The sequence below is a fragment of the Lycorma delicatula genome, chromosome 4, assembly GCF_047948215.1.
Source record: "Lycorma delicatula isolate Av1 chromosome 4, ASM4794821v1, whole genome shotgun sequence".
Lineage (NCBI taxonomy): Eukaryota > Metazoa > Arthropoda > Insecta > Hemiptera > Fulgoridae > Lycorma > Lycorma delicatula.
This window is the reverse complement of record NC_134458.1, coordinates 107611862-107637326: the sequence shown is the minus strand read 5'-3', so window position 1 is coordinate 107637326 and position 25465 is coordinate 107611862. Positions and strand designations below refer to the sequence as shown.

General features: G+C 32.6%; 1 protein-coding gene across 1 annotated transcript in view; it reads right to left on the bottom strand.

The window, feature by feature from the left end:
* The window catches only part of LOC142322689 (guanylate cyclase 32E), an 857649-nt gene that overhangs the window by 81367 nt on the left and 750817 nt on the right, over nt 1-25465 (bottom strand). The window contains exon 10 of the mRNA XM_075361768.1: nt 16064-16157. Within this exon, the coding sequence (XP_075217883.1) occupies nt 16064-16157 (94 nt within the window). The remainder of the gene's footprint in view (nt 1-16063; nt 16158-25465) is intronic.

Genomic DNA, 25465 nt, shown 5'->3' with positions numbered 1-25465 from the left:
GTCGGAATTGATCATCATTTCGTTTATTTGTTTTTTGTTGCCATTCATTTAATCGGTCTTTGGTTTGATATATTTCTTCTGACCTTAATTTGTGTACACGTTCTCTAGTTTTAAAATTTTTTCTGTCTTTATATTCATCATCCTCTCTTGATCTTTTTATTCTTTCCTTGGTCTTTCAAGGAAAGAATAAATTTTCTTTGTTTGCAACATTTTCTTCCTATTTTTGTTTTTGGTTTGTAAAATTTTCTTCCTTTTTTTAACTGTTTTTATTTTTATTTAAAAATATTTATTTATTAATAATTGTTAACCCCCGATTGTAAAAAAAAATTACAATAAATAAAAATTCAATAACAATAAAAAATATCAAAAAAAAAAATCAGAAATTATTAAAGAAATAGCATTTTATGTACTTTTAAAACTGTGTATTTGTAATTTAATAGCTGTACAAATAAGTCAAGTGGTGTTCAGATTTTGTATTTTATATGGATTTTAAATCGCATCGACTATTATTATCAACTAATAAAAAATACTAGTCGTATAAATGAAACGGAATCCAACGTTGTTTATCCTCACTGATTTATGGCAACTGTTTAATAAATATATATTCAGCTGTTGGCAGTATATTCCTTATCCATATTTTTAATTTTCTGTGACAATGCCCAGGCATTGTGGTTATTTCTAATGCTTCTTACAACTGCAATTCTAAATACTCATTAATTAAGAAACAATTTTTTGTAAGATTCTGAAAAAAGTTTTAATATATTTGTAATTATTGGGAATAATAGGTTTCTGAATAAATTCTGAACACCTGAAAGAAATTTTCACAAAATTATTAAAAAAAATCAGCCTTTTAAAATTTCTCAATAAAAAGTAGAGCTCGAAATATTTTTCGTTCTGGGAATACTATACGATTTATCTTCATAAATTGTTAAAAAATTTTGTTACAAAAATAATATCGAAAAAAATGAGTATATATATATATATATATATATAGTATATATATTTTTTTTATTGTATTGTAAATATATATATATATATATATATATATATATATATATATATATATACATACAATACAATAAAAAAAAAATATATACTATATATATATATATATATATATATATATATATAGACTCCAGGGTTGGCCGAACTTAAGGGACCTACTCTGGATATCAAAATAAACAAACCGGTACAAGTACACGATCCCATATATACACGGGCCATATATCGTTTCATTTTCCCTCTGTTTTCCATTCTATGTTTTCTCAATAAAAATTATATCTTACAGTTTGGAATAATTTAATGAAATTTGCTGTACATACATCAAATTTGCGTAGGATTTCATCCATGTCATATCCTACAAGATCTTGAATATACATACGATTGAAAATTATACCTTTGAAAATTCCTTTTTAAATTTAACGGCCACCATTGAAATATTTTAATTACTAACAACTCAAATTAAAAAAAAAAAATTAATCATCAACTCGAATTAGCACAACGGAATGGTCCACGGTTACTCGTGGTAAACGAGTACCAGCTGATTTTTTTCGAAGTCGAAGACTCTGATGTTCAAATTCTAATAAAAGTTAGTCGCTTTTATACCGGTTTGAATACTAGACAGTGGATACTGGTGTACTTTGGTGGTGGTTGGGATTCAATTAATCACGCGTCTCACGAAAGATCGGCCTGAGTTTGTACAAGACTACACCTCATTTACATTTCTTACATATCATCCTCATCTCTTTGGGGTTGCTTATTGCTTACTAGTTGAACAGAATGCAATTGTAAAATATATATAAAAAAAATTAAATTATTTTTTATTTAATAAAACATTAAGTATTCCATTCTAAATCACAGTTGTTCAAATCGGTTGATAAACAGCTGAGATATGGCTGAATCTTTTAAATGCCTTCCTATTATTAAAATAGTATAAATTATTTTTAACTCAGTTAGAAAAGGGAGTGAAAAAATAGCACAAAACTGTAAAAAAAAAAAAAAAAACATTGTCAAAGGTGTACAGATGTATCGTCAAAATTGTCAAGAATATAATTCAAATTAACTTTATATAAGGAATATAATAAACGAAAGACCGGGAATCGCATCTGCGATTTACTGCTTTTAAGAATCAGTACTTTTACCAAATTGAACTATACAAGTTAATATTTATTGTAGCTGAAGGTTTTTTTTTTAGTAAAATTTATAATAGTAATTGATAACCGATAATTTTACTTAAGTTACCGATAAGTTCTGTTGCTCGCTGGTAATCAACATTATAATGTTTTTTCCCTTACGTATTATTTTTAAATATCAATTCTGTGTTGAGTTACGTACTTGAAAAAATAAAAAAAGTTAACCCATTTTTTCTTTCTTTCATTATTAGTTACTTCTTACTATGTTCAATAATTACAATAGATGTTAAGTGTAACGCAAGAGTCATTGTAGTGTTTGCCAAGTCTTTTCAAAATGGATTTCTCGTTATCGAATGTCGTACGTGAGGTAATTTCTGACAAAAGAAAGAATTAAAAAGTTATCTTGGAAAGTCGTAGCAACTATACCGTTCCAATTTTCTTTCAGAAACGTCACCTAAACTGTAATAGAAATTTATACTAAAACATTAAGCTTTTACTTACATATTTATTCACGCATAATTTAAAGATTAATTTTTGAACTATCTACCAATATATATATATATATATATATAATTATAATGAAATAAGTTAATTGTGAGAATTTGCGATTGAAGATTTATTTTTTATTTTTTTTTTTGTAAGTAGGTGTAATTTTTCTGTTTTCATTTCTCAATGTATGGCATAAAAAAGCATTTCTCGCTGTCATAGAAAAAGAAATAGGTCAACACATCACCCTTTTTTAAATAAAGGGGAGTATCAAAATTAAAAGAATTTTGAATTCTAAATCCTACTTACGAATCCAGTTTTACTTCCATATATCAAAAAAAAAAATAAATAAATAAAAAATAGCCGTATCTCATGAAAATTTTTATGAATTTGAAAAATGAAGCCTCTTATAAAAAAAAATAATAAAATACATTTTATATATATATATATATATATATATATATATATATATATATGTGTGTGTGTGTGTCTATTAATTGATTGTTAAACTATCATCAGTAGATACTGAGAAAGCTGAATTAAAAATAAATAAAAAAATATAATAGGTAAATAAAATAATAATAAAAATTAATTGTATTTACGAAACTGTACACAATTAATATTTCTAAGATATAGAGTAAAAGCAAAAATGCAAATAAGACTTTGGGGGCTCGCGTCCCCACGGTCCTAGCCTCTGCAGCTTTTCTTCCCACTACACATTGAGCTGAATTCTTTACACTGTACACATACACTACACCAAGAACACTACGCAAATTCAACATATACCCTACCCAGCACCATAACATCTTACACTGTTTCTTCTTACATTTACTCTCAGTGGTGTTGCGACACCTTACGAAACGCAACCGTAACTGAAGGTGAAAACTATTGTGCCGATGGGTGGTTGGTTCTACTTAGTGAGTCTCAAATTATGTACTCTGACCACCAGAGTGAACCCAGCTGTATACAGCCTTAGCTTCAGTACGCGCACGATCTGCGGAGTGGTCCGTTAATGACCGTGGGAACAAAATTTCAATCCTAATAGATAATCTTTTAGTGATTGTTGATCAACTTGGAAAAATCAACAAACCGAAGAGTTTGGAGAGACTTCGGCCGACCTTGTCAGTCGAAGATTTATAAAATGGTAAAGAAACGATTAAAGTTACAGAGGGGGTTAAATTGCCCTGTATCAGTTCTTGGTGCTGAGGTACAACGAGGAAGGTAAATCCTTTGCTAAGGTTTCTTATTTTCTGATAAGTGCGTGATAACGGCTTGTGGGTCTCCAAAAATTGTGAAAAAACGTAGGAGTGGCACTCCTGATTAAAGTTTATAGTTGAAAGCAATTAAGAAAACTCTTAGCCCTTAAGTATATAGAGAAGGGTAGAATAACTCTGGAGCCACTAGACGCTTTCAGTCAGTAATGTTTTATCGTGACTTGGCTGACTTTGATTTGCCTGAAATTACAGAAAAGTTATCATCGCAATCAATAACGTCTTTGCAGAGGATTATGAGAAAGGAGAAATGTGTTGAAATGCCAACATGCTCGCTTGTTCTAACTTTTTCTAGTCCCTTTTTCTAGACTGTTCCTGCTGGTTACATTTCTGTTCGTGTGCGACCATATATACCAAATCCCAGACGCTGCTTTAGTTTCAGAGTTTTGGTCACAACAAAATTGGTTCACAAAGAAAAAGGTTGTGCGCGTTGCAGCGTACAGGACATGATGATAGCAAATGCGCTGAAGTAAAAAAATGCGTAAATTGTAAAGGTAGACACTCGGCAAGGTCTCGAGAATATCCTATTTATAAAGAAGAAAATACTATTTTGAAGATCTATACTGAACAGAAAGTGAAATCCTAATCAAAATTGTAAATTTGACTTAAAAACATTTGAACCACTCAGAGTTTGGATTTCCAACTCAAATTAATCTAAGTTTTCATTTACAGTGTTTTTTTAAACATATTTTATTCTATAAACATTATTAAAGATACTTATTTTATAGTGTTTCTTATATATAATCTATTTGTTATTAAATATTGCTATTTCATTTATTTAATTAATAATTTACTCTCTTTTTATCTATTTTTATTCTACTTCTTCAATATCTGATATTAAGTGTTTCCTAATCGAAATGGCCATCTATTTTTAGAATAAATTAAGTTTTCTGTAATCGGTTCTTGAGTGTTTTATTGTTTATCAACTTCTTTTTATAAATGGAAAGCCGTATCTTGAAATACAATTCGGCATACATAACAGATCTGAATTTTTTTAACGAAAACAATCTTTTACTTTTACACAATCCATAGTGGAAGTAATTTTTTAAAATTTCTGAGTCAATATTGAGATATTGACTCAATAACCAATATTGGTTAAATTAAATTTATATTAAGTAAAATGTGTTAAATATTTTCTTAATAAGAACTCATTCATTAAAATAAAATTTTAAACGTTCCGGTTGTGGCAGAAATTGTTATAGTGTATCGACGTTTTCATTTTAAAATAAGGAAAAATGAACTAATTTGAGCCGCATTTCTTTCTTCTATTATTTAATAGAAATCGGTGGGACTCCAGCGAGCACACGCTGGAGTCCCATCAAGGCAAAGGCTAATGGCAAAGTGGCAGGACAGGTGGAATGAGAATGGCCCTGGAGGTAGAACAAAAAGACTCATCCCCGATTTAAAAGCTGGATATATAGGAAGCATGGGGAAGTGAATTTTCACCTATCACAATACTTTACAGGGCATGGCAACTTTAATTTTTACTTGCACAGAATCGGTAGAAGAGCATCGACGGAATGTATGTATTGCGATCGCGAAGATGATGTTCAGCACACATTTACTGACTGCCATAAATGGAGAGAAGAATTAGTAGACATCGATCTATCATCTGATGGTAACGGCAGATTAATTAAGCACATGTTGCAGAGTGAAGATGCCTGGATGAGGGTTGATTCAGCTATTAAGAAAATATTAACGCAGAAAAATGAGGACGAGAGGAGATTGGGGTTCTGATCTTAGTATAGGGAAGGGCGGATAGCCTCAGTGGTGAGGACTGGCATGCTGAGGTGTGCCAGTTTCGATGAGCTACTGGGGACTCCAAGGGTTTTCTTGATAGGAAAGATCAAAGAAAAGACCCAATCGTCACGTCAAGACAATCATGGCATGGCGTGCCGATATATATAGATGGGCAATCAATAGACTCAAAAGAACTGACCGGTGGGCCGACCTGCCATAGCTTGGCAGGACATACAGCCGGTGGGTGGGAAGGCCCATTTGAGTACAACAGGCACTCCCCTGGGTGGCGCAATACCAACCAGTCAGACCGGCCCAGGGGAGGAGAGTCAAAAAAAAAAAGAAAAAAAGAAGGAAAACGCATAATATAAATAATGAATAATTTAACAAATATACTGTTTTACTCATGTTTTATTATGTTTCTGTATAAGCAAAATAACAAAACAATCTCTGAAATGTTCTTAGAAGTTGATTAAAAATTTATGAAGATATATATCTTGAAGATATTTGTTGTTCCTGTTTTATGTTTGCCTCTAAAATCTGCCTGTAAAAATGATCAATCGTTTGTCAAAAACTGCATTGAAATCGCTTCATCTGCATAAAGTTATAAGGAAGCAAACAAAAAAGATCACACTCCGAACGTATGTACCTAACCACTTTATTTTTCGGTGGAGAAAAAGAAAATTCTGTTAACCGGAGTGTGTGTGCTAAGAGTTTTCCATAATCGTTTCCATCACTATTTTCAGTATGTTGAAAGAAAATTGTTCAAAACTGAATTCTTTAAAAACCATTCCAACGATTTTAATGAAATTTTAACTCGCTTATAATTAATAGAATAATATATTTCTGAATGGATTTTGAGCAATTGTACATAATCCAATTAAATTGTGATAGAATCAATTCAAGTACATACTATACAAATAAATTAAAAACAGTTATCAAATCTGTCGTACTGCAGTAGGAGTAAATACATAGCATTTTATTACATATTGTTACAGAGTTCCAATTCATGGAAGTTAATTCAATTAGTATGTTCATGTATGCATGTGCTGTAAGTTGATTAAACATTTATGAAGATATATTAATATCTTGAAGATATTTGTTGTTCCTGTTTTATGTTCGCATATTATATTAAATCAATCATTTTAAGGTTATTCCATTTTAATAATGCACGTTAATAAAATGGCTTTGTTAAAATGGTATAACCATTATTATTAAAATGGGAGTTTCTGATCAGGGAGTAGGCGGTTCACATATCTGTTGTTCCTGTTTTATGTTCGTGTATTATATTAAATCAATCATTTTAAGGTTATTCCATTTTAATAATGCACGTAAAAATGGCTTTGTTAAAATGGTATAACCATTATTATAAAAATGGCAGTCTCTGATCAGGAAGTAGACGGTTCCCTTCAGGATATTTTTTAAAGCAAATTAAATCTGTGCAAGAGATCCACTAAAATTGAGGAAAAGAAAAAACAGAGTTGAAAGAAAAATTATAAAGAAGTTGTGTTTGCATAGATAAGATACAATTGAGATAATGTTAGTGGAGCCCGGTTATGTTTGTGTAATTATTTATTTCTTTTTGCTTTCATTAATTATAAACCTTAAAATTATTTATTTCGAAATTAACATGCGGTTGCTAAGATACGTTTAATAAAAATTTCAGCTGTTCATTTATTTGTTTACATTTTCTGTTTATTTATGTAATTTTTTTATTTTTTATATATTTATTATGTTTGATCTTTTCAGTGCGTTTGGCATAATATTTTGTCAATATGTCTGATTCGAATAACGATACAGTAATCAAGAAATCTGGTGCCTGTCTCGAAGATTTTTTTTTTTTCCCGCGTGTGTTATGTTTCGGAAGCGGGAGAGACGTGGATGTGGAACGACTCGTCGTGGCGTCTTGGGAAGCGGCCTTCCTTCCTTTCATCCTGTCACCCTAAACTGGAGTAAAAGTTAAATTTTTTTTTTTCGTGTGTGTGTTCTGTTTCTTTTGTTGCAGATACCAACAGCCACCGCAATAAACAAATGGTTTCTTCACTGCGGCCACGCGGTCCCCCCAACCCCTTCCCGGACACACGTGTGTCTGGAGATTAATAATTATGTGCAGTAAATAATTTCTGTTTACTTCTTATAAGAAAAGTCGCCGCCCAAAACCGCGATCGCGAATAGGTTTCACCATTTTGTAAGTTCCCTATTACCTTTCCCTTCAAGAAAGAAGAAAGAGGCAACGAGCCCAGCAGCCATCAGCCCAGCAGTCACAAGCCCAGCAGTCACCTGCCCAGCAGCCACCTGCCCAGCAGCCACTGACAGCACGGAAGAAGGAAGAAACCTGCACTTTCCCCCGTTCAGCCCTTCGGGGCCTCGGGAATTTTAAGGTTAACGGTATGTAACTTCGGTTACTACCAATTCTCGGAAAGTGCAGGCCGAAGAAGAATGAAGAGGTCATCGGAAGAAGAAGATGAAGAAGAAGGAGGACCCTCTACTCGCCCCAACATCACGGACTGCAGTCCGGAACAGAGCCCAGCAGAGATGCGTCCTGGAAGGCAGCCATAACAGAGGTGGATGGGGAACTTCTACACACCTCTCCTTTAAGGCTTGTAGGTTGAGTGGAATAAACCAGCAATTGCGACTCCTCCGGAGTAGGGGTCGCATTGCTCCCTCCTGATAGTTAGTGCCCCGTTGTTGCGTATTCCTGCTGGCCTATGAAGCGTTAGCACCGAAAGGACTTCAGTGGACGGTCTGAAGGGGAATTACGTCGGGAGGACAGGCTTCATAAGCCTAGCCTTTCGCGGTCGGCCCATAAAATGGGTTCGATAACGCTGGTTTAACAACGGATTGGATTGCAATTAAATCCGTCCTTAAAATACCAAATAAACAAAACAAAACTTGAAAAATTAGACCCGCCATTTAAAATAAACCTTTTAAAAACACGCCCGATTAGAATCATCCAGCAGCAAGGGACTCTGTCCAGGTTCTGCGATAAGTAGGGAGAAATAAACTCCCGCCAACTTTACATTCCATTCCATTCCATGTCTCGAAAACCTAGAACGAGGAGTGCTCTCGGAAGAAAGGTTATGGTTGGTGGTTTGGACAGAAATCCCGCGACCAATGATGAGGGCATGCTTGAGACTGCGGGGTTGGACTCTCAGGAATGTCAGAAGCGTCCCACTCGGGATTCAGGCATGGTTGAACCTATGAACCCTTCCTGTATTGACTTTGAGAAGAAAATGGAGCTATTGGCTGCCACTTGTAAATGAGCTATAGATGAATCTCGCGCTAATGATCGGGAGTCATGCTGTGATGCACAGCGGGTGGGGCAGCCTATCACACCGGTTAAAATGAGTAGTCCTCCGATTAAAAAACGGAAAGGCACGACTGGCACTACAGCTGACGGCAGGATGCAGCTTGAGAAAGATAGTGTGGATTTGCTAGACACGGTTGATGATTATCTTTCGTCATTCACAGACGATCATTTTTCAGGCAAGAATTTATGTAGACTCATCAGGAATGTGCGGCATTTGACGCAGGACTTTATTGACCTCTGTTTGGAACTGAAAAATAGCATTAGCGACGGGTGTAATAAGGGGATTCAGACGTCCAAGATTACCCTTGACGCTATTGAACGAGTTCTTGAGTCTGGTTACATTGAAGATCTTGCTCCGGTGGCCGGCTCTCGATGGAATAAGGACTTGAACTCCAAGATGGACGTCAGGAAAGGCCTACCCGAAAAGGATGTGGAGGGATGTCATGTTTTTCTCCTCAACGGGTCACTGGCTAAGAGGACCACCTATGCTTCAATGGTTTATAGTCGTGCGCCTGGGTTGTGTCTGAGACTGAACTCCAGGGCTGCCATTCCCAGCGGCACTGTGCTCAGAGATTGTCAGAGCACTGACATCTTTTATGACGAGGATGCGGACTCAGATACCTCGAAGGTATATGTCCTTATGGTTTAGGATGAGGATGTGGACTTAATTAGGCACATGTTTGCGGCCCTCTCAAAGATCCAGCGGCGGAGGGTGGTAAGCTGGTGTTATTTGCGCCAAGTTGCCTTGACTGTAATGATTTGGGCCATCGCACTGTGGACAGAGGCTGTAAACATCAGATATCATGCTAAGAGTGCTGCTTTCTATAGCAAATAGATGCTTGCACTCCCATGATCTTGTAGGTGAGCTAGCTATGGAGGTTTTGGTTACATCGGTCAGACCGGCACACCAAAACACGCAGAATGCTACCGTCGTGCTTCCACAGAAACAGGCAGTGAGATTGTGCCAGCACAGAAGAGTATTAATAGGATGGCACGCCTGTAGGGTGGAGTTGCGACAGAAAGTAGACAGGTGCTACACATGCTGGGGGCCTCGGCATAAGGCTGTGGAATGGAGGGACACTGACAGGTCCAAAAGGTGCTATAACTGTGGGGCAGAAGGGCACTTCAGGGCAGCCTGTAAAGAATCGGCAGATGTGCTTGTTCGTGCTTGCATGGATAGGCGACAGTGACGATGCACAGGGACTCTGAACACACTGAGCTCGAAGGCACCTCTTGGGGCTGACTAACGCTTAAATTGCGGTTTCCGAATTTAACCCACCTAACCAGGTGGGCTGGTTAGGTGGAGGTTTAGTCAGTAGGGCGCAGGCTTCGTACGCTGTAACGTCTGCCGAACCTGTTAGCGAGCCCGAGATTATCCGTGGGATTACTCCCCTAACCAGAGGAAAAAAAGATACAATTAAAAGATTAAGTAATTAAATTATTTTTAAATTTCTATTTATGTAGATAATCGGTATATGTGTTTTAAATGTATATTAGAAAATAAATATATATATATTTTTAATGATAAATAATTTTTAAAACAGTCACGATGCGATAATAAAATTATACCATGACCGAATTATAAAAAATATTATACAGATTGATGTTAAAGTATGGAAACGATTTCATATTTCAAAACTGAGGGATACTAGGAGGAAAAACAAGTGTAAATCTACATAGTTACAAGTGTTTTAAAAAAATATAGTTACAAAATTCCTATGATATTATGGTACTTTCGGGTGATGATAACGCAAAAGTGTTTTACGCCCGGAAAACCAGCCCCTAAAAAAAAAACTTTACGTTCAGTATGTAATTTTTATTCGCCATCTTGGATCCGTCATATTGAATTCAACTTTTTTAAATAGGAAGGTGGTACATAATTTTATGGAAAAATTTACGAAAAAAACGATGGCGAAAACAGTTTATAGAAAAATGGCTTCGTATTGAAGTAATAATCAATTAAATTTTCAAAAACGGAAAAATAACTAGTAACAAAACGTATCATCCTCATTCATCCTTTGAAGTATTATCCGAACGGTAATTATTAGAGGCTAAACAGGAAAAAGAAAGCAGGTAATGATAGTTGTGACCCCCTACACAGTAACAATTTAATAACCAGTACCTCTCCCCTAACTTAAAGTTAAGCTGCATCCTTTTCTCCCTAACAAGAATCCTCCATGTCAGACGGCAATCCAGATGATGTCCTAGGTATCGCATGCTGTTAGCATGCGGGAAGAAAACGCCATTAAGTTGAACTTGCGGAAGTCACCCCTTCTCATCGCAAACGTAACTTGTGTAGACTTAGTCGAATTAACCTTCATCTTCTATTTCGCTAGCCATTCGTTACGTAGATCCAATACAGTTTGCAGTTTAGCAGACGCTACGATAGTCAGTATCCACAGCCAGGTCGCCGTGGTCATCCACAAACGATGCAACTGTAATATTCTCCGGAGTCAGAAGAAAATAACTCCAGAGTTAAAGAATTTAGACAAGTCTTGATTTTACCTCACTTGAGAAAAACGTTCTTCCAGGTAGCTGTGTAGGATCGAGTAATACGGTTGAGGAAGGCCAGACCTTATCAAAGGCCTGCTGGACATAAAAAAAACAGACGAGCAATAAATTTTCTCTTCTAGGCACTTGCTTAAAAGGTTGACAATGATGTGTTCGATTGTTGACTGACCAAGTTTGAAGCCGAACGATGAACAAGAATAAACACGCCCTTCCTCAAAAATCGACCATATTTTTTTCACAAAAAATACTGCATTCAATAATTTTAAGGAAAATTAAACTAAACCATGCTTTTTATAAACTTTACTCCCGAATGAAATGCGTAAGAAATATTCTAAAAACCCGCAAGTAACAAATTATTTTTGCTCTTTCCCGAGTTGGAAATCTTTTTGACCAACTATTTTCCGATTATTAATTATTTTCCAGCTGATACTATTTCATTAAAGATTGATATTTTACAGAAAAAATATCGGTTTGTAAGCAGAAGAAGTTAACAATATTTAAAAATGCCGATTTGCCGATCTCGTCGGAGTGGTAAAATTTCGGCCATTCAACCGGAGGAAGATTCTGTGTTTGAATTTCGGTCAGGGATGGCATTTTTCATACACTACTAAACTTTTATTTCATATTCCCATGCACAATCGTTCAGCTTTTATGGTGAATTAATCATCTCAACCCAAAAAAAATTGTTATTACAAAGTTAGGTGTTTATAATTAATGCAATTATTTGAAATATATAAAACTTCACACAACCAGACCAAAACACGCACACACACACACACACACACACACACGCACACACACACACACACACACACACACACACACACACACACACACACACACACACACACACACACACACACAATAAAGAAGAATATCTAGCGGACTTTCCGAATCAATCGCTGAAGAATAGTTTGGTTTTCAAAAGTTACAGGGTACAAGAGATGCTAATGGATTACTGAAAACAACTGATGAAAGATACATTGAGAAAGGAAGAGATGTGTAATAGTTTTAGTAGAGTACAGTGGGATAAACTATTGACCATTCTAAAAAATAAAAGTGTTGACTAGAAGGAAAGAAGTCTAATAAGTAGTTTGTACCTTGAACAGGAAATGAAAGTTAAAATAGGAAATGACTTAATGAAGGAAGGCAAAATTGAATAAGGTGTTAGAAAGGGATATTGTCTTTCACATTCCTGTTTAACATTTCCCTTGAGGATATCAAAGGAAAGTACATGAAAGGAAAGGCAGGTGTGTATTTTGGTAACGCTTTCGGCACAGTACCGTGGATAGCTATAATAGAGGCCCTACAAAATATGCACATAAGTGACTATCTGATTAATCAGATTAATCATTACCTCCATCTTAGGTTTATCGAAGTTAAAACGCTTGAAGGTAAAGCTATATATCAGGTGTTTGGAGGCGTTTCTCAGGGATCCGTGCTTAGACCTACCCTGTGAAAAGTCTTCTATGACGGGATTTTTAAATTAAATTACCCGGAAGGGGTATCAGTGATCGGCTATGCGGACGACATAGCGGTTCTAGTGGAAGATAGAAATAAAGATATCGTAGAGGACAAGTCAATCGAGCGCTATGTCTAATTGACGAGTGGCTGGAAAGAAATCAGTTGCAGATTTCCCTTAGGAAATCTTGTTGCATGGTTCTTGCTGGTAGAAGACCCATCAGAAACATAAATATAAACATCAGAGGAGAAAGAGTCATCGAAGTCAACGAAGCAAAATACCTTGGTGTTCTGCTAGACAAAAGCTTAAAATTTAGTAAACATGTCGATATGATTTGCAACAGGGTTACCATTAAGGCCTTGAGGGGGCTTTTTCAAAATCATGGCACAACTAAGATGGAAATCAGGAGGCTGATAACGGCGCCCACCACATCGGCGTTATTGTATGCGGCCCCGGTATGGGGAAATGCAATAAATACACAGAGAAATAAAACTAAACTAAAAAGTGTTCATAGACTCGCTCTGCTTAGGGTGGCTGCAGGCTACAGAACAGTGTCGTATGACACTGTTATACACAACACGTATAATAACAGAAGTTCCCCCTATAGATTTGCAAATTAGAGAGAGGACATTAAGAGCCACGGGACTTCCCAGAGGTGAGACCATAGAGCTAATACAGCAAGAGTGGCAGAGTGCGTGGGGGCACTCAAGAGTTGGGGATTGGACGAGAAGGCTAATCCCTAACATAAATACATGGGTTGGCAACAGACTGGGTGACGTGAACTTCTACAGCACGCAACTATTGACAGGCCATGGTTGTTTTGGTCAATATTTATTCAGAATTGGGAAGAGGGCCACCCCACTATGCGTTTATTGTCAGGAGATCGACAATGTAGAACACACCATCTTCGCATGTCCCAGATGGGCTGATAATAGAAGGGAAACTTTAATTTAATAGACTGACCCCTGACAATTTAATTAATTGATTGGTGTATAGTCAGGAAAATTGGGACTGGTTCAAGAAGTTCGCGTGGGAAATTCTCCGTATTAAAGAAGACGAAGACAGAGGACGGGGGTCGTAGTTAAAGTAGGGAAGGGAGGACAGTCCCTCCGTGGAGGGCCCGCATGCTGAGGTGTGCGGGTTCCTGAGAAGGGAGGGAACTCCTGGGGAACTGTGGGGTAAAGTTAAGACCGAGTCCCGGCCTACGGTGTCGGCCCTGCGGGTTCCTTGGTACTTAGTGGGGTCGGTGCCGCCGGTTTGAGGCATGGCAAAAGATAAAGACCGAGACCCGGTTCCCTGCCGAGGGGCTGAGGGACGGCGTTGCCGGACCTTAGCCATGAGGTGGGGGATTAAAGGCATGGCAAATGGAAAATAAAAGATCCGAGACCGGGGAGGCTAACCTGCCGTGCCGGACGTGCTGCCGGTGGGTGGGGGACGCCTCCTTTGAGTATATGGACACTCTCCCTGACTGCGTATACTTAAATGGATATCAGGTCGGGGCGAGAAGGAAAAAAAAAAGGTATGTATTTTGGTGGGAAGAAAGTGGAATGTATCAGATTTGCTGATTACGTGGTATTACTAGCAAAAAATATCAAAATATTTACAGGAATGCTGGAAAACTCAGAGTTTGGTATGAAAATCAGTTGTAAGAAAACTAAATTTATGATAGTTGGAGAGGATAAGAAAAAAATGTTAATTAACCTAGAAGGAGAAGAAATTGAACAGGTGAAGTGCTTTAAATAGCTTGGGAGCATTATCTGTGATGATATGAGATTCACAAAGGAAATAAAAACAATAATTGCAATGGTTAAAGAAGTTTTCAATAGAAAGAGAAGCTTGTTGTCAGTAAGCTTGGTAAACATCTGAGGAAAGACTTGCAAAATATTTTGTATTGAGTATAGCATAATACGGGGTGGAGACGTGAACTTCATGCAAGGAAGGTGAGAGAGATTAGAAGCTTTCGAAATGTGGATCTGGTAGAGGATGGAAACGAAAAAGTGAACAGACAGAATTAGTAATGATGAGGTGTAGAGAGAGAGAGCGATGATTACTGCAGACTGACAGGCAGAAAAATAAACTGGATTGGATATGCGTTATGGAAGGGTTGTTTTTTAAAGGTTGTGTTAGGGGTTACAGTGTATGGTAAGAAAGGAACGGAAGACGAAGATGGAAACTGCTAGATGGTATTAAGGTAAAAAGAAGTTATATTTGTATGTAAAGGTTAGCTGAAAATAGAAAAGAGTTAAGAGCTAATACCATGAAGGACCTACTATAGCAGAACACTGATGATGATGATAATGATGCATATAATTGAGGAATAGAATAAGATTCTTGAATTTTTAATTTTACTACGAAGCGGGTTATTGAGTTTCCAGCTCATCGGTAAACATATTTGCTAAGCGATATTTTAAATACGACTCACTTTACATAGAAATATTCTTCCTCCAGAAGATTTCTTGAAATTATTGCTCAGTTACGTCATTAGTAGTCTTTCAGTTGAAATGGCTTAGTTGTTTAAATTAATTGTTCTTTTTTGGGTAACAATTTTCTACTTAGCGTCAGTGAATGTTCAATAATAATTAATCTTGTCTATTGTCAGACCGATCTTTTCTAAGCGCTTTAGTTAAGTGCTCCCATCTTATTCGAAAGAATTTATCAATAAAATATGGGAATTAAAATCAAGTTAAAAATACATCTAGATATGTTAATAGAATTTTAACCAAAGATCTTCAGTATAAAAGAACAGTTCTAAGCGTTTAATTTACGATGATGCTAATTTCTGACCCGGTAAATAAATCAAAGTTTCATAATGAATATAAAAAATTGGTGTTATTTAAGAAGCGATAAGTTAATCAATCGTTTGTATGTCATATCAAAAGACAATAATTCTTTTTGATACTTTACACAATTTATACCGGTCAAAATAATATGAAATACTGTTTCTTTTTACCGATAAATATTTTCATCTAATACCATTATGAAGGACATCTTCGAAATTTTGTTTTAGTTTCATGTTCGTTCGTCTAGTGCATACTGGTATTTTATAAAGTATCAATTAACATGTCAGTTAACAAAAGAATGGAATTCAATTAAAATATAATATATATAAGTATAATTATATGTATACACACAATGAACAAAAAAAAACACTTACATATACAATGTTCTCCACGAAATCCACATGGTGGCACTGCTATAGGTGGTCTTCCTTGAATTCCCCAATCAATATCAACCAGTAATCTTAACGTCTGTAAAGAAAAACGTTTCACAATTTAGAAGTTAATTTTACATAATAAATATGATACCTTTTTGAAAAAAATTAAAATCCAAATTTTTAATGAATAGTTATGATTTTGATATAATTTTAATATAATTATTTCTTGAAGAATATTACATTTCTGAAAATATTTTTTTAGCATATTAAACCAATCTTTATAAAAGCGAAGACAAATATTTATTGATATTTAAAAAATCAAATAAAAGTTACCCTCGTGGTCGTGCCTAAAACAATTAAATCAGTATATAAAACGGTTCTAAGGAACTAATCTATGTGTATGAAAAATTCATTATTATGCATTGATATATAATAAAAACATTAATTTATATGCTTGTCTTTAAATACATACAGAGGTGGTAGTAAATCATGTGCACGGTGACGAATTCCCGAATGAAATCGTAATGCCTTTAGTCACCAAATTATTAAAATTTCTGGTCTAAAACAATACAGTAGAACCAAACAGTAGAAAATTAATGTTATAGTTGATCAATATTCGATTATTACAGAAAAGAGAAATTTCAAATGCAAAAATGCAAATAAGAAGAATATTAAATGCAATAATCATAGAAACAGGTATTTTACAAAAGTTGTTTCCTGTGAAAAATTATAAACAATAAACATTTATTATACTGGAATTGTCACAATTTATCTACCCATGTTAATCTTTAAATTCCATTAGTCACTACAAAAATTAAAACTGATATTTAATTCCGGTTTGAATACACATATATCTACACTAATTCATGTATTAAAATTTCATAAACTGGAAAAACGGAAGTCCGAATCTATTTTCAAAACGTTTTAATGTAAATTTATTACCATGATACTTAGTTTGGTTCATAACTTAGTTGTACCGACTGACATGCAATTAACAATATGTAACTTAATCCTTTGGGAACTGCGTAAAAAACGTACTGAGACTAGCGATCACTTAGTAAAAACGTATTTACGCCTTACTACAAAATTTGCAAGGTACATTTCGTAACTCTCGCGATTCTGTATTAAAAATTATATACTCCGCAGTATCGTTTTGTAAATTCTACAACATTTACCATGTTTGGAGATGGCCTCGTGTAATAACAAACTTCTCTGTCCAGGAAAAGATCGAAATTAAACACGGATATATGCCGTTACAGTTTTTCGACTCGTAAATCAAATATATGAATTGAGATATTTATTTGTAAATTTGATTCACAATTCCAGAAAAATCGTTTCTAATTCTCCCGAAAGCCAAACATATAGCTTTTGCTTATAAATATACATTAAATTTAGACTAGGAATATGCTAATTTTTTTCTTGAAACAGTCCTTTTTTGAATTTGAAAAAGAACTAGATCTATAGTAGTATGTCAATTCACATATTAATGTCTTCTTATTGAGGGTTGTTTGGAAACGGTTTTTACTAAACATTAATATTGTGTAAATATGTATTTAAAACTATTCGAATAACCACAATATTTACCAAAACATTATAATAAATTACAGTTATGTATTTTAGTGTTTTCCCGGATGATCCGCGGTTGGCTATGTTGATTTTCCTAGGAGGGTCTGTTACAATAAGTTGAAAAGTAATTATAATATTGTATCTTTACACTATCTGAGCCATTACGTTGAAGATAATTATATATGGATAAATATAGTGCTGTATTTGACGTTGAAGGATTACTTACTTTTTAAGCTTAAATTAATATTTTAAGCTTAAAAACGTGTCTTGTATGACTAATTTTCCGCAGATCTACTCTGAGTAATAGGGTAGAGATATATGTATCATTAAATAAAGATACAGCACTTATTTCATCGTAACACAGTAATCCAATCGCTGTATTTTATATTGTTTTCAACTAGTCAACTTTTATTCCATTTTTATTTAAATATATCTTATGTAAATTTAGAGAAACAGCTGTTAGAGTTATTTAAATAATATATTACAAATAACGGTAACCTTTTCAAATTACCTTTTCATAATTTCATATAAGAACTTTTAATAAAAAATTATAATATAACATACATTTTTTCACATACGATTTTTTTGTTCACATAAGATTTTTTTTTAACAACAGGCATTTGAAATATAAATTCTTAACAAATATAAAATCAATTTATATTTATATATATTATATATAAAGAATATATTTATTATATTATATAATTTATTATATTTATATATATTAAGAATATATATATATTTTTATTAATATTAAGAATATTAATAAAATAATGGAGGATATATATATATCCTCCATTATTTTATTAATATTTATCCATTAATGAGTTAATTATCTTCAGAAAGACCTAGGAAAGATTAGGTAGATTTAAAAGTATTTTTTTTAATGTTCAAATTTTATTGAAAGCGGTTACATTTTCATTCTTGGTTAATTTCTATTGTTTCTTTATCGCCTAAAATTATTAACTTTAGATAAAATAAAAGCACTGTGTTTTTTTTAAAGATAAACTAAATTAAAGTACGAGAAAATCTGGTATTATCATAATATTTTTTTATATTTTATCGTTTTGCAACGGAAATCATATGTTTATATATCAATAAAAAACAAATAAATAAAAATATAAACTTATATTATCCTATTATTTAAATAATAAACTGTATATTTGAAAACGGAAAGAAAATAAAACGAAGGAAATGAAATAACAATAATAACAGAATATTCTTCTTATTTGAATATACTACGTATAAAATTGCTTTTAGAATACCAAAATATAATATTGAATGTAGTAAAACATAGACTTATATTAAAATTTTCATGTATCGTACATTAAATATTCCAGTCTTTTGTGTTTTATTAGATAGTATATTAATTTAAGAAGTGCTCAAGAGATTGTTATACTATCTAACTACATCTTAATGTATATTCACTCATCTCTTTCTAAATTTAAAGTGGTAATGGGGGTGGGATAGAAATCTCTTTCTTAATCTACCCACTATTTCACACCGTAGTATTTTCTAAACTAATTACTTAAGTTATAAATTTTCAGGATACTAATCCCAAATCCCTATATTATTTTTTTTTCACTATTTATACAGTGTTTACTCATTCAAATTGTACAGAGAGGAAAAACCAGATATTCATTTACCTGAAAAATACGTCTTTTTCCTTCTCGTAATTACTGAAACTTCTTTCCAGATACGGTTATTTATTAAAATTAAATAATTACTGCCTTTTATATTTGAATCATTTAAAATAAGATACAAAGGAAGTAATTTGGTTTCTTGTTATTTCTGTTTTATTATAATCACTTTCAAATTTAATTTCTCTTTCTAAGCAGAGCGTAAATATCTACAGATATTATAATCTCTTACTTAATTATTATTAAACAGTTTTCCACCTTTAATGTTAATGGGAACACGACCACCTTATTTATATTGTTGTCTTCTTGAAAATTATATTCTTTTTTCATTTAAACAGTTAAGATAAGTTTTAAAAATTTTTATATTCCAGGCTATATAAATAAAACCCGACAAATTTTTTCGTAATCTCAAAGATTAAAATGTTGGTAATTAATTTAACAAAAAAAATTGCTCATTCTGCTAAATAAAAGTACTGTAAATTTATTATTTATGAATGGAAACCTGAAAATTTGCTTCTAGTCTTCTACAATAAGCTCATGCATACATGGCAGTAATTTTTTAGACAAAGAAACATAAATAAGAAAAAATCTGATGTGGACACCACATCACTTCCTTTAATGCCTATTAAATTACATATATACATTTTTTGCTGAACTTCATTTAAAATTATTTCATTTGAAAGTGAGATACGATTCTCCAATTCTTTAATAAAGTGGACAGTTACACGATTGCTGAAATATTAGTTTTTATTAACATCAAATATTTATACAACTATTAATTCAACAATCTTATATGAAATATTAGGAGAGAGTAAAAGCCCCTTTATTACTCGTATTACGAGAACAGTATTATTTGTGTCTTCGTGAGTTGCTGATTAATAAAAGTTTCAGATTTCCGGTGAGTCGTATAAATGAAAGTTAATAAAAATTAAACTATTCCGTTTAGTGAACTCCTGTATACTGGTTACAATGTTAATTTCGACCTTAAGGTATAAAATATTCAGTTTTTATTATTGGATTATTTGGTGAATAATCAAATATGAAAAAGAAACAATGATACAGGCAAAAGAAAAATAACATAAAGGAATATATCTCAAAAAAAAAAAAAAAAACGACAAGAAGATGAATATGAGGAGGAAGAAAATGTTAAAACCAAAGAAAGAATAAAACGATTAAGAGAAGATGATAAATATAAAATGGAAGAAAATGTTAAACCAAAGAAAGAATAAAAAGATGAAGAGAAGATGAAGAATATAAAGAGAGTGAAAATTTGAAAATTAGAGAACGTGTACCAAATTAAAATCAGAAGAATTATAACAAATCAATGAGCGATTAAATGATTGGCCAAAAAAACCAAATAAACGAAATGATCAACTCCGACTTAGGAAGAATATTGTCCGACAATATCAACGGAATAATGAAATAAAGGATAAGAATTTTTTGCAGTTTATTAAAGATTGGCATGTATAACTCAGTGCATATGTTGTTCTTGTGAGGGCCTATTTTTCAGTCACACTGTAGGTAAAATTAAACATAAATTCCATAATAATTAAATAAAATTAAACAGAAATTAAACTAGAAAATCGAAAAATAATACGATTCTAAATTATAATTTAATTAAATAATAATTTAATTTTAAATAATGAGATGTTTCACCAAATCTATTACAAATACACATATGTAATAATGCCTATTAAATTTCATATCACATTTTTAAAAGTACATAAAATTTTATTTCACTAATAACTTCTAATTTTATATATATATATATTTTTTTTGTTATTACTGAATAATTATTTATTGTAAAAATTTATTTATAATCACGGGTTAATAATTATTAATAAGTCAATATATTTAAATTAAAAAAAAAGTTTAAAAAAATGAGATGAAATCTGATTCGAACAGATGTACCTTCCAGTTATAAACTCGAAATATTTCATTAATTACATTTTAAGAAATTCATATTTCTTCTATAACTCTGGAACCAGTGAAAATAAGTACTATTTATGATATATCGTTGAAAAGCACTCAATGAGGGCTTCTTACTGCAGTTAAGTAAAAGTCCAAAATCTTAATTTTTTTGGATTTTGGACTTTTTTAGACACTTTTGGTTCAATCGATTGCAATGAAAAGGGAAAATGCATAACTATAAAAAATTACAGCAGTCCTAAATCTAAAAGTTCAACATACTGCGGCTAATCGGTTTTCAGTTATGCGAGATACTTACGTACGTACGTATAAGTTTTTACATTCATACATACGTACACATGGCATGCCGAAACTAGTAAAAATGGATTCAGGGATGGTCAAAATGGATATTTCCGTTGAAATCTGAAAACCGAAATTGTTCGCGATCGCAGTACTTCCTTTACTTTGTACAAGAAAATAATGAACAACTTAACGGAACGTTTTATTTGGCTGAAAAAACTGATGCCATCAGTAGGACACTGTTAAAAAACGAAAACCAAATATTTATTGGTTTATCTATAATATCAGTATTAAATTTTCTGATGACCTCTGTGATGGAGATCGGTCTTTCATCCGGAGGTTCCAGATTTGAATCTCGGTCAGGCATGGAATTTTTCATACGGTACAAAATGTTCCATTCTCATATTCCCACACAAGCTTATGTGGTGAATTAATTCATCAGTCAAAAAAAAAAAAAAAATAAGTATAACTAGTATCTTTTGGTTCAAAATTTTCAAAATCAATTTTCTTTTGTAAAAAACCATCATCATTTCAGTTTAAATAAAAACCGGAGAGTAAATAACGGCTTAGCATATTAAATCGCCAAGAAATTATAGAATAAGAAATTAAACATTGAAAATTTCGACATTGATGCATTTCATTTTATAAAAATTTTAAATTATTTTGATAATGCCTCTCATACTCCTTACTCGGTTGCCTGTATCGAGCATATACATCTTATACTGGAGAGTTTTTTCCGAGGGAACCTATTTTCATAAAAATAAAATAAATAATAGAGAAAAACCTTATTTTTAACTAATTTTTACAAAAACAAACATGAAAATATATGTATTACCAAAATAGTTCAGCTTGGGATACGTCAGCAAAGTAGATTAATGAAACTTTGATTTATAGAAGAAGCAGTAGGGACAAGCAAGGAAAGGAGATAAATTTAATGCTCTTATATCTATACATAATAAGAAACTTTTCTGACACTCAAATTCAGAAGCTTCAACTAACTTAGATAATTAACTGACTGCCAACAACATGTATACATATTTAATTATTACCTTTTTATTCACTCTTTCACGGTGACTTCACATAGAAGTTTTCAGCAGTTGTAATTTTATGCAACATCTTAAACTTTATAAATTAATTTTTATTACTATTTCATCCATTTAATTATAATTTTATATTGCTAGGTTGGGTCTTAAAATACAGTTTATTGTAGGAATACCGGGTAGTTTTATAAAAGTACTTACCTAAGTTAGAGAACAAAAGTAGTAAAGAAAAAATATTTGTTCAGTTCTGCGCAGGAAGACGGACTTATCGTTTCCGTCGCACTCACTCTTTGGCAGTCAGAAATGCACTAATTTTCAGAGTATAACGCACTACATACCTTCAATTAAATGCATTATATATATATATATATATATTAATTAATTCATTTTTATAACTTATAATACTAATTTTATATATAAATATTAAATATCAGCAGAAATACATTTATATTGGAATTTGTATATTTTTTGCGTAAGAAATATAAAAGACATAAATTAAATGAGAAAAATAAGAGGTATAATTTTTTAAAATTTAATACAAAAATATATTTTCTATTTATAAGAAAATTAAATTATTATAACCGTAATTTGATGAAAGAGTTAAAAATAACGAGTAGACTCTACACATAAGCGCGTATGAAAACATATCACTACAATGTCAATATTACATCAATTTGAAGTTATGAGGTCGACCTTAAATTGAGCGAAAATATATTTTAATATTTAAGTTAAAAAAATTACACTCTTATTTTTTTCATTTAATTTATGTTTTTTATATTTCTTGCGCAAAAAATATACAAAATACAATATAAATGTATTTATGCTGATATTTAATCGAACTTTTATATCCTACCCTACTAAAGGGCATTTGTATGTGTGTCTGTGTCCGTCCCCCTTAACTTAGCACCGGAATGTACCGATCACTAGCGGAAAATCCCGATTCGTTAGTACATATCTCGTGGTGGTCAGTTGTATACTTGTTATATTATTATATGTCGATATATCGCATATATATGGATATATATGTGCAAAATTTGTAATATATTTTTTATTTATGCGATTGTTTTTCTTCATAAAATAATGAACTATAATCAAAAAGTAGGCACCGGAATGGACCGATCAAAAGCGGAAAATCCCGATTCGTTAGTATCAATTTATTGAGTTAAATTTCTAATTTAACTTTCGTTATATAAATTTTCATTATTCAAAGAAAATATTTTTACACGAGGTAATCAATTTTGGGCACCCAATAATCCCATTCCGAGACGCTGCCTGCCAGGGCAACCTGCCCGGAGGGCAGCCTCTGCAGCTAGTATATATATATATATACACACACACATTTAATGCATTTAATCGAACGTATGTAGTACGATGTCACCAAGTCCTTCATCAAATGCACAACTTCAGATACACAACTACAGCATATCTAAATTTTAATAAATTGATCTTGAGGTTTGGAGATTTTTGAGGCACAAAATTTCATATGTGAATGATTTTTTTGATTTTCGAGCCACAAAATTTTATACATGAATTGTATTTTCGTAATCCTCACACCTCAAAACGTAAAGAAATTCAATTTCACCTTCCAATTTTACAAGTGACTGTAAAGAATACCTCGGATTGAGGTAATATTGTCTGTTGTCGACCTTAAATTGAGTGTAACTGAAGATCGACTCAACCAATCTTCATTAAATTTTCACTTGCACAACTTCAGAAACATTAAACATTATTATTGCATACCTGAACTTCAATGAAATTATTCTATTATTTATACATAGGCCTCTATCTCCCTCTTTTCTCTCACTCACAAACTCTCTCTCTCTCTCTCTTTATATATATATATATATAGACGTATATATATAGAGATATATATATATACGCACCTCCCAATCCCACCGTATGACTGAAAGTAATACCGTACTTTTCTTCGAAAAGTCGGTAATAGTGTTTCCTTAAAACTTTACTGAATTAAATTTTTTTGTCTACTTAGCAGAATAATGTATATAATTTATTGTTTCACAATAGAAAGATAAACTTACGGTTTAACTCTAACTTTTCCTACAGCCGAGACACATGAAAAGCACATAAAGTAAAAGAGGCTCTAATCAGGTTTGCTTTCCAGCCTGAGAGTAAAACTGTTCACAGTTTATGATATACTACTGTGTTTGGAGAACTAATATCAACTGCATATTTCGTTGGGTTTGGCATGCCGATGTGTATCAGCGTGTGTTTGGCTGGCTGAAGAAGACAACGGGAAACAACTTTTTCCTTTGATTTTCCTAGTAACCTTGATTGTTATCTAGGCTAAAATTACGATTTCGCGAATTAATTTCATCTCATTTTAGGTTGCCTACAACTTTCCATGTTATGGGTGAAGTTATGTACAGCCAAAAGTCACAAAATATATAGGACGTCTCATGAAGAAGGAAAATAATTTCAGCATATGTCATACAGGGGAAAATAAAGAAAACATACATGTAAATATTAGTGTGAAAACGCTTCATTTTTCAGTTATAGCTTGCGAAAAATCTCACACAGATTTCTCTTTCAGGAGTAAAATGAATTCATATCGAAATTCTTAGGATTTTAATTAAGATTAAATTATTAATCAAATTAAATTAAATTATTAATTATTAGTATTTTAATTTGATGGGTACATGTTTCTTTTGAAAAATTGAATAAAACAGATTCTAACAACGTAAAATTAAGAATCATCAACATAAGAGTTTTTAATCGAGCGGAATATTACGTAGACAGTAAATGAGAACACTGAACAATTACTGTAGTAATAATCTTATAATACGGTTTTATTTATTTACTTTCAACGAACGAACAGTTCGTTATTGAATTCAGTATGTATGTATGTACGTGTACGAAAACGTTTTGTCTCGGATTTTGATTTTAATTTTGGATTCGGATTAAGCATCATTAGCGGATTACAAAAATAC